The sequence below is a fragment of the Salvelinus fontinalis genome, unplaced genomic scaffold (assembly GCF_029448725.1).
Source record: "Salvelinus fontinalis isolate EN_2023a unplaced genomic scaffold, ASM2944872v1 scaffold_0723, whole genome shotgun sequence".
NCBI lineage: Eukaryota > Metazoa > Chordata > Actinopteri > Salmoniformes > Salmonidae > Salvelinus > Salvelinus fontinalis.
In genome coordinates this window covers 52,801-63,768 of record NW_026600932.1, presented here as the reverse complement: position 1 = coordinate 63,768, position 10,968 = coordinate 52,801, and the positions used below count along the sequence as shown (strand labels likewise).

Sequence of the window (10,968 nt, the reverse complement as noted above, 5' to 3'; positions counted from 1 at the left end):
GGGTGGTACAACATGGTAGGAGTCTCAGTGGACGGTACAACACGGTAGGAGTCTCAGTGGGCGTTACAACATGGTAGGAGTCTCAGTGGGTGGTACAACATGGTAGGAGTCTCAGTGGGTGTTACAACACGGTAGGAGTCTCAGTGGGTGGTACAACACGGTAGGAGTCTCAGTGGGCGTTACAACATGGTAGGAGTCTCAGTGGACGTTACAACATGGTAGTAGTCTCAGTGGGCGGTACAACATGGTAGGAGTCTCAGTGGGCGGTACAACACGGTAGGAGTCTCAGTGGGCGGTACAACATGGTAGGAGTCTCAGTGGGCGGTACAACATGGTAGGAGTCTCAGTGGGCGTTACAACATGGTAGGAGTCTCAGTGGGTGGTACAACACGGTAGGAGTCTCAGTGGACGGTACAACATGGCAGGAGTCTCAGTGGACGTTACAACATGGTAGGAGTCTCAGTGGGCGGTACAACATGGTAGGAGTCTCAGTGGGCATTACAACATGGTAGGAGTCTCAGTGGGTGGTACAACATGGTAGGAGTCTCAGTGGGTGGTACAACATGGTAGGAGTCTCAGTGGGCGGTACAACATGGTAGGAGTCTCAGTGGACGTTACAACATGGTAGGAGTCTCAGTGGGCGGTACAACATGGTAGGAGTCTCAGTGGGCGTTACAACATGGTAGGACTCTCAGTGGGCGGTACAACACGGTAGGAGTCTCAGTGGGTGGTACAACATGGTAGGAGTCTCAGTGGGTGGTACAACATGGTAGGAGTCTCAGTGGACGTTACAACATGGTAGGAGTCTCAGTGGACGGTACAACATGGTAGGAGTCTCAGTGGGCGGTACAACATGGTAGGAGTCTCAGTGGGTGGTACAACATGGTAGGAGTCTCAGTGGGTGTTACAACATGGTAGGAGTCTCAGTGGGTGTTACAACATGGTAGGAGTCTCAGTGGGTGGTACAACACGGTAGGAGTCTCAGTGGGTGTTACAACATGGTAGGAGTCTCAGTGGGTGTTACAACATGGTAGGAGTCTCAGTGGGTGTTACAACACGGTAGGAGTCTCAGTGGGCGGTACAACATGGTAGGAGTCTCAGTGGACGTTACAACATGGTAGGAGTCTCAGTGGGCGGTACAACATGGTAGGAGTCTCAGTGGGCGGTACAACATGGTACAGGTAGAGATATCATGTTGTCTAGGTAACTACACAACACATCTGTTGTCCTTTCCACTTCCATTTATTCACCTCATTTACACATTAAGTCACGACGACTAAACTCAGCAAAAAAAAAAAACGTCCCTTTTTCAGGACCGTCAAACCGTCAAAGGTAATATGTAAAAATCCAAATAACTTCACAGATCTTCATTGTAAAGGGTTTAAACACTGTTTCCCCATGCTTGTTCAATGACCCATTAACAATTAATGAACATGCACCTGTGGAACGGTCGTTAAGACACTAACAGCTTACAGACGGTCGGCAATTAAGGTCACAGTTATGAAAACTTAGGACACTAAAGAGGCCTTTCTATTGACTCTGAAAAACACCAAAAGAAAGATGCCCAGGGTCCCTGCTCATCTGCGTGAACGTGCCTCAGGCATGCTGCAAGGAGGCATGAGGACTGCAGATGTGGCCAGGGCAATAAATTGCAATGTCCGTACTGTGAGACGTCTAAGACAGCGCTACAGGGAGACAGGACGGACAGCTGATCGCCCTCGCAATGGCAGGCCACGTGTAACACCACCTGCACAGTATTGGTACATCCGAACAGTACACCTGCGGGACAGGTACAGGATGGCAACAACAGCTGCCCGAGTTACACCAGGAACGCACAATCCCTCCATCAGTGCTCAGACTGTCTGCAATAGGCTGAGAGAGGCTGGACTGAGGGCTTGTAGGCCTGTTGTAAGGCAGGTCCTCACCAGACATCACCGGCAACAACGTCGCCTATGGGCACAAAACGACCGTCGCTGGACCAGACAGGACTGGCAAAAAGTGCTCTTCACTGACGAGTCGCGGTTTTGTCTCACCAGGGGTGATGGTCGGATTCGCGTTTATCGTCGAAGGAATGAGCGTTACACCGAGGCCTGTACTCTGGAGCGGGATCGATTTGGAGGTGGAGGGTCCGTCATGGTCTGGGGCGGTGTGTCACTGCATCATCGGACTGAGCTTGTTGTCATTGAGGGCGATCTCAACGCTGTGCGTTACAGGGAAGACATCCTCCTCCCTCATGTGGTACCCTTCCTGCAGGTTCATCCTGACATGACCCTCCAGCATGACAATGCCACCAGCCATACTGCTCGTTCTGTGTGTGATTTCCTGCAATACAGGAATGTCAGTGTTCTGCCATGGCCAGCGAAGAGCCCGTATCTCAATCCCATTGAGCACGTCTAGGACCTGTTGGATCGGAGGGTGAGGGCCATTCCCCCCAGAAATGTCTGGGAACTTGCAGGTGCCTTGGTGGAATAGTGGGGTAACATCTCACGGCAAGAACTGGCAAATCTGGTGCAGTCCACCTGAGGAGATGCACTGCAGTACTTAATGCAGCTGGTGGCCACGCCAGATACTGACTGTTACTTTTGATGTTGACCCCCCCTTTGTTCAGGGACACATTATTCCATTTCTGTTAGTCACATGTCTGCAGAACCTGTTCAGTTGATGTCTCAGTTGTTGAATCTTGTTATGTTCATACAAATATTTACACATGTTAAGTTTGCTGAAAATAAACGCAGTAGACAGTGAGAGGACGTTTATTTTTTAGCTGAGTTTATATAAAAACACACTGCAGGGAGAACACACAGGTAAAACATTTCTGTGGAACACACACACACCAGGCCCTGATAACATGTTCCCACCCTCTCTCTCTCCCTCTCCTCCTCCCTCTCCCCCTCCTCGATCTCTCTCTCTCCCTCTCCTCGATCTCTCCTCGATCTCTCTCTCTCCCTCTCCTCCTCCCTCTCCTCGATCTCTCTCTCTCCCTCTCCTCCTCCCTCTCCCCCATCTCTCTCTCTCCTCCTCCCTCGATCTCTCTCTCTCCCTCTCCTCATCCCTCTCCCTCTCCTCGATCTCTCTCTCCCTCTCCTCATCCCTCGATCTCTCTCTCTCCCTCTCCTCCTCCCTCTCCCCCTCCTCGATCTCTCTCCTCCCTTCTTCTCCCTCTTTCTCACATACCTCTAGACTAATACTACCTTTCTCTACACAGACACACAATCTCTACACAGACACACTACCCAGAGGTCACTTGGGGTGGTCACACAGAAATAAAACTTCAGGCCTCTAATCTGTGACCCTCTTCTCTTCTTCCATCCTCCTCTCTCTGTCTCTTATGGTTGTGTTGTGGTTGTATTGTGGTTGTATTGTGGTTGTGGTTGTATTGTGGTTGTGTTGTGGTTGTGTTGTGGTTGTGTTGTGGTTGTGTTGTGGTTGTATTGTGGTTGTATTGTGGTTGTATTGTGGTTGTATTGTGGTTGTGTTGTGGTTGTATTGTGGTTGTATTGTGGTTGTGGTTGTGTTGTGGTTGTGGTTGTGTTGTGGTTGTATTGTGGTTGTGTTGTGGTTGTGTTGTGGTTGTATTGTGGTCAGTGCTGTACAGTCATGTTGAGCAGTCTCTTGCTCAGTAAGGTATTATGGTTGTATTATGGTTGTATTGTGGTTGTATTGTGGTTGTATTGTGGTCAGTGCTGTACAGTCATGTTGAGCAGTCTCTTGCTCAGTAAGGTGTTGTGTTGCTTCAGGTAGTCGATGAGATCAGCTTGCTTCTCCACCACCTCTTCCAGACTGGAGCCCTCCCTGGAGAGGAACAGGGTAACAAGGTCAGGACAACGTTAGAACAATATCAGAACAGGATAACAAGGCCAGGACAACGTTAGAACAATGTCAGAACATTAAAACAAGGTCAGGACAACGTTAGAACAATGTCAGAACATTAAAACAAGGTCAGGACAACGTTAGAACAATGTCAGAACATTAAAACAAGGTCAGGACAACGTTAGAACAATGTCAGAACATTAAAACAAGGTCAGGACAACGTTAGAACAATGTCAGAACATTAAAACAAGGTCAGGACAACGTTAGAACAATGTCAGAACATTAAAACAAGGTCAGGACAACGTTAGAACAATGTCAGTACATTAAAACAAGGTCAGGACAACGTTAGAACAATGTCAGAACATTAAAACAAGGTCAGGACAACGTTAGAACAATGTCAGAACATTAAAACAAGGTCAGGACAACGTTAGAACAATGTCAGAACATTAAAACAAGGTCAGGACAACGTTAGAACAATGTCAGAACATTAAAACAAGGTCAGGACAACGTTAGAACAATGTCTGAACATTAAAACAAGGTCAGGACAACATTAGAACAATGTCAGTACATTAAAACAAGGTCAGGACAACGTTAGAACAATGTCAGAACAACATTATAACAACAGTAGAACAACAAAAAGGCAACATTAGGTGAAGCCAGTCTAGGATTAGGTGTGTATATATATACCTGAAGCCAGTCCAGGGTTAGGTGTGTATATATACCTGAAGCCAGTCTAGGGTTAGGTGTGTATATATACCTGAAGCCAGTCCAGGGTTAGGTGTATATACCTGAAGCCAGTCTAGGGTTAGGTGTATATATATACCTGAAGCCAGTCCAGGGTTAGGTGTATATATATACCTGAAGCCAGTCCAGGGTTAGGTGTATATATACCTGAAGCCAGTCCAGGGTTAGGTGTATATATATACCTGAAGCCAGTCTAGGGTTAGGTGTATATATACCTGAAGCCAGTCTAGGGTTAGGTGTATATACCTGAAGCCAGTCTAGGGTTAGGTGTGTATATATACCTGAAGCCAGTCCAGGGTTAGGTGTATATATATACCTGAAGCCAGTCTAGGGTTAGGTGTATATATACCTGAAGCCAGTCCAGGGTTAGGTGTATATATATACCTGAAGCCAGTCTAGGGTTAGGTGTATATATACCTGAAGCCAGTCCAGGGTTAGGTGTATATATATACCTGAAGCCAGTCCAGGGTTAGGTGTATATATATACCTGAAGCCAGTCTAGGGTTAGGTGTATATATACCTGAAGCCAGTCCAGGGTTAGGTGTGTATATATACCTGAAGCCAGTCCAGGGTTAGGTGTGTATATATGCCTGAAGCCAGTCCAGGGTTAGGTGTGTATATATACCTGAAGCCAGTCTAGGGTTAGGTGTGTATATATACCTGAAGCCAGTCCAGGGTTAGGTGTGTATATATACCTGAAGCCAGTCCAGGGTTAGGTGTGTATATATACCTGAAGCCAGTCCAGGGTTAGGTGTGTATATATGCCTGAAGCCAGTCCAGGGTTAGGTGTGTATATATACCTGAAGCCAGTCTAGAGTTAGGTGTATATATACCTGAAGCCAGTCCAGGGTTAGGTGTGTATATATACCTGAAGCCAGTCCAGGGTTAGGTGTGTATATATACCTGAAGCCAGTCCAGGGTTAGGTGTATATATACCTGAAGCCAGTCCAGGGTTAGGTGTGTATATATACCTGAAGCCAGTCTAGGGTTAGGTGTATATATACCTGAAGCCAGTCTAGAGTTAGGTGTATATATACCTGAAGCCAGTCCAGGGTTAGGTGTGTATATATACCTGAAGCCAGTCCAGGGTTAGGTGTGTATATATACCTGAAGCCAGTCCAGGGTTAGGTGTGTATATATACCTGAAGCCAGTCCAGGGTTAGGTGTGTATATATACCTGAAGCCAGTCCAGGGTTAGGTGTGTATATATACCTGAAGCCAGTCTAGGGTTAGGTGTGTATATATACCTGAAGCCAGTCCAGGGTTAGGTGTATATATATACCTGAAGCCAGTCCAGGGTTAGGTGTGTATATATACCTAAAGCCAGTCCAGGGTTAGGTGTGTATATATACCTGAAGCCAGTCCAGGGTTAGGTGTATATATACCTGAAGCCAGTCCAGGGTTAGGTGTGTATATATACCTGAAGCCAGTCCAGGGTTAGGTGTGTATATATACCTGAAGCCAGTCTAGGGTTAGGTGTGTATATATACCTGAAGCCAGTCTAGGGTTAGGTGTGTATATATACCTGAAGCCAGTCTAGGGTTAGGTGTGTATATATACCTGAAGCCAGTCTAGGGTTAGGTGTGTATATATACCTGAAGCCAGTCTAGGGTTAGGTGTGTATATATACCTGAAGCCAGTCTAGGGTTAGGTGTGTATATATACCTGAAGCCAGTCTAGGGTTAGGTGTGTATATATACCTGAAGCCAGTCTAGGGTTAGGTGTATATATACCTGAAGCCAGTCCAGGGTTAGGTGTGTGTATATACCTGAAGCCAGTCTAGGGTTAGGTGTATATATACCTGAAGCCAGTCTAGGGTTAGGTGTGTATATATACCTGAAGCCAGTCCAGGGTTAGGTGTATATATTCCTGAAGCCAGTCTAGGGTTAGGTGTGTATATATACCTGAAGCCAGTCCAGGGTTAGGTGTATATATACCTGAAGCCAGTCTAGGGTTAGGTGTGTATATATACCTGAAGCCAGTCTAGGGTTAGGTGTGTATATATACCTGAAGCCAGTCCAGGGTTAGGTGTATATATTCCTGAAGCCAGTCTAGGGTTAGGTGTGTATATATACCTGAAGCCAGTCCAGGGTTAGGTGTATATATACCTGAAGCCAGTCTAGGGTTAGGTGTGTATATATACCTGAAGCCAGTCTAGGGTTAGGTGTGTATATATACCTGAAGCCAGTCCAGGGTTAGGTGTATATATACCTGAAGCCAGTCTAGGGTTAGGTGTGTATATATACCTGAAGCCAGTCCAGGGTTAGGTGTATATATTCCTGAAGCCAGTCCAGGGTTAGGTGTGTATATATACCTGAAGCCAGTCTAGGGTTAGGTGTGTATATATACCTGAAGCCAGTCTAGGGTTAGGTGTGTATATATACCTGAAGCCAGTCTAGGGTTAGGTGTGTATATATATATACCTGAAGCCAGTCTAGGGTTAGGTGTGTATAAATACCTGAAGCCAGTCTAGGGTTAGGTGTATATATACCTGAAGCCAGTCCAGGGTTAGGTGTGTATATATACCTGAAGCCAGTCTAGGGTTAGGTGTGTATATATACCTGAAGCCAGTCTAGGGTTAGGTGTATATATACCTGAAGCCAGTCCAGGGTTAGGTGTGTATATATACCTGAAGCCAGTCCAGGGTTAGGTGTATATATACCTGAAGCCAGTCCAGGGTTAGGTGTATATATTCCTGAAGCCAGTCTAGGGTTAGGTGTGTATATATACCTGAAGCCAGTCTAGGGTTAGGTGTATATATACCTGAAGCCAGTCTAGGGTTAGGTGTATATATACCTGAAGCCAGTCCAGGGTTAGGTGTGTATATATACCTGAAGCCAGTCTAGGGTTAGGTGTGTATATATACCTGAAGCCAGTCCAGGGTTAGGTGTGTATATATACCTGAAGCCAGTCCAGGGTTAGGTGTGTATATATACCTGAAGCCAGTCTAGGGTTAGGTGTATATATTCCTGAAGCCAGTCTAGGGTTAGGTGTATGTATATACCTGAAGCCAGTCCAGGGTTAGGTGTATGTATATACCTGAAGCCAGTCCAGGGTTAGGTGTGTATATATACCTAAAGCCAGTCCAGGGTTAGGTGTGTATATACCTGAAGCCAGTCCAGGGTTAGGTGTATTTATATACCTGAAGCCAGTCCATGGTTAGGTGTATTTATACCTGAAGCCAGTCTAGGGTTAGGTGTATATATACCTGAAGCCAGTCCAGGGTTAGGTGTATATATATACCTGAAGCCAGTCCAGGGTTAGGTGTGTATATATACCTGAAGCCAGTCCAGGGTTAGGTGTGTATATATACCTGAAGCCAGTCCAGGGTTAGGTGTGTATATATACCTGAAGCCAGTCCAGGGTTAGGTGTGTATATATACCTGAAGCCAGTCCAGGGTTAGGTGTGTATATATACCTGAAGCCAGTCCAGGGTTAGGTGTATATATACCTGAAGCCAGTCCAGGGTTAGGTGTGTATATATACCTGAAGCCAGTCTAGGGTTAGGTGTGTATATATACCTGAAGCCAGTCCAGGGTTAGGTGTATGTATATACCTGAAGCCAGTCCAGGGTTAGGTGTGTATATATACCTAAAGCCAGTCCAGGGTTAGGTGTGTATATACCTGAAGCCAGTCCAGGGTTAGGTGTATTTATATACCTGAAGCCAGTCCATGGTTAGGTGTATTTATACCTGAAGCCAGTCTAGGGTTAGGTGTATATATACCTGAAGCCAGTCCAGGGTTAGGTGTATATATATACCTGAAGCCAGTCCAGGGTTAGGTGTGTATATATACCTGAAGCCAGTCCAGGGTTAGGTGTGTATATATACCTGAAGCCAGTCCAGGGTTAGGTGTATATATACCTGAAGCCAGTCCAGGGTTAGGTGTGTATATATACCTGAAGCCAGTCCAGGGTTAGGTGTGTATATATACCTGAAGCCAGTCCAGGGTTAGGTGTGTATATATACCTGAAGCCAGTCTAGGGTTAGGTGTGTATATATACCTGAAGCCAGTCTAGGGTTAGGTGTGTATATATACCTGAAGCCAGTCCAGGGTTAGGTGTGTATATATACCTGAAGCCAGTCCAGGGTTAGGTGTGTATATATACCTGAAGCCAGTCTAGGGTTAGGTGTGTATATATACCTGAAGCCAGTCCAGGGTTAGGTGTGTGTATATACCTGAAGCCAGTCCAGGGTTAGGTGTGTATATATACCTGAAGCCAGTCCAGGGTTAGGTGTGTATATATACCTGAAGCCAGTCTAGGGTTAGGTGTGTATATATACCTGAAGCCAGTCTAGGGTTAGGTGTGTATATATACCTGAAGCCAGTCTAGGGTTAGGTGTGTATATATACCTGAAGCCAGTCTAGGGTTAGGTGTATATATACCTGAAGCCAGTCCAGGGTTAGGTGTGTGTATATACCTGAAGCCAGTCTAGGGTTAGGTGTATATATACCTGAAGCCAGTCTAGGGTTAGGTGTGTATATATACCTGAAGCCAGTCCAGGGTTAGGTGTATGTATATACCTGAAGCCAGTCCAGGGTTAGGTGTGTATATATACCTGAAGCCAGTCCAGGGTTAGGTGTATATATACCTGAAGCCAGTCCAGGGTTAGGTGTGTATATATACCTGAAGCCAGTCTAGGGTTAGGTGTGTATATATACCTGAAGCCAGTCCAGGGTTAGGTGTATATACCTGAAGCCAGTCTAGGGTTAGGTGTATATATATACCTGAAGCCAGTCCAGGGTTAGGTGTATATATATACCTGAAGCCAGTCCAGGGTTAGGTGTATATATACCTGAAGCCAGTCCAGGGTTAGGTGTATATATATACCTGAAGCCAGTCTAGGGTTAGGTGTATATATACCTGAAGCCAGTCTAGGGTTAGGTGTATATACCTGAAGCCAGTCTAGGGTTAGGTGTGTATATATACCTGAAGCCAGTCCAGGGTTAGGTGTATATATATACCTGAAGCCAGTCTAGGGTTAGGTGTATATATACCTGAAGCCAGTCCAGGGTTAGGTGTATATATATACCTGAAGCCAGTCTAGGGTTAGGTGTATATATACCTGAAGCCAGTCCAGGGTTAGGTGTATATATATACCTGAAGCCAGTCCAGGGTTAGGTGTATATATATACCTGAAGCCAGTCTAGGGTTAGGTGTATATATACCTGAAGCCAGTCCAGGGTTAGGTGTGTATATATACCTGAAGCCAGTCCAGGGTTAGGTGTGTATATATGCCTGAAGCCAGTCCAGGGTTAGGTGTGTATATATACCTGAAGCCAGTCTAGGGTTAGGTGTGTATATATACCTGAAGCCAGTCCAGGGTTAGGTGTGTATATATACCTGAAGCCAGTCCAGGGTTAGGTGTGTATATATACCTGAAGCCAGTCCAGGGTTAGGTGTGTATATATGCCTGAAGCCAGTCCAGGGTTAGGTGTGTATATATACCTGAAGCCAGTCTAGAGTTAGGTGTATATATACCTGAAGCCAGTCCAGGGTTAGGTGTGTATATATACCTGAAGCCAGTCCAGGGTTAGGTGTGTATATATACCTGAAGCCAGTCCAGGGTTAGGTGTGTATATATACCTGAAGCCAGTCCAGGGTTAGGTGTATATATACCTGAAGCCAGTCCAGGGTTAGGTGTGTATATATACCTGAAGCCAGTCTAGGGTTAGGTGTATATATACCTGAAGCCAGTCTAGAGTTAGGTGTATATATACCTGAAGCCAGTCCAGGGTTAGGTGTGTATATATACCTGAAGCCAGTCCAGGGTTAGGTGTGTATATATACCTGAAGCCAGTCCAGGGTTAGGTGTGTATATATACCTGAAGCCAGTCCAGGGTTAGGTGTGTATATATACCTGAAGCCAGTCCAGGGTTAGGTGTGTATATATACCTGAAGCCAGTCTAGGGTTAGGTGTGTATATATACCTGAAGCCAGTCCAGGGTTAGGTGTATATATATACCTGAAGCCAGTCCAGGGTTAGGTGTGTATATATACCTAAAGCCAGTCCAGGGTTAGGTGTGTATATATACCTGAAGCCAGTCCAGGGTTAGGTGTATATATACCTGAAGCCAGTCCAGGGTTAGGTGTGTATATATACCTGAAGCCAGTCCAGGGTTAGGTGTGTATATATACCTGAAGCCAGTCTAGGGTTAGGTGTGTATATATACCTGAAGCCAGTCTAGGGTTAGGTGTGTATATATACCTGAAGCCAGTCTAGGGTTAGGTGTGTATATATACCTGAAGCCAGTCTAGGGTTAGGTGTGTATATATACCTGAAGCCAGTCTAGGGTTAGGTGTGTATATATACCTGAAGCCAGTCTAGGGTTAGGTGTGTATATATACCTGAAGCCAGTCTAGGGTTAGGTGTGTATATATACCTGAAGCCAGTCTAGGGTTAGGTGTATATA

At 45.7% G+C, this 10,968-nt stretch overlaps 1 protein-coding gene across 1 annotated transcript in view; it reads right to left on the bottom strand.

Annotated features, from left to right (window-relative positions):
• Window positions 1-2,737: 2,737 nt before the first annotated feature.
• The window catches only part of tmem192 (transmembrane protein 192), a gene marked incomplete at its 5' end in the record, with an annotated part of 54,615 nt that continues 46,384 nt past the window's right edge, over window positions 2,738-10,968 (bottom strand). The window contains 1 exon segment of the mRNA XM_055914959.1: window positions 2,738-3,792. Coding sequence (XP_055770934.1) covers window positions 3,678-3,792 — 115 coding nt within the window.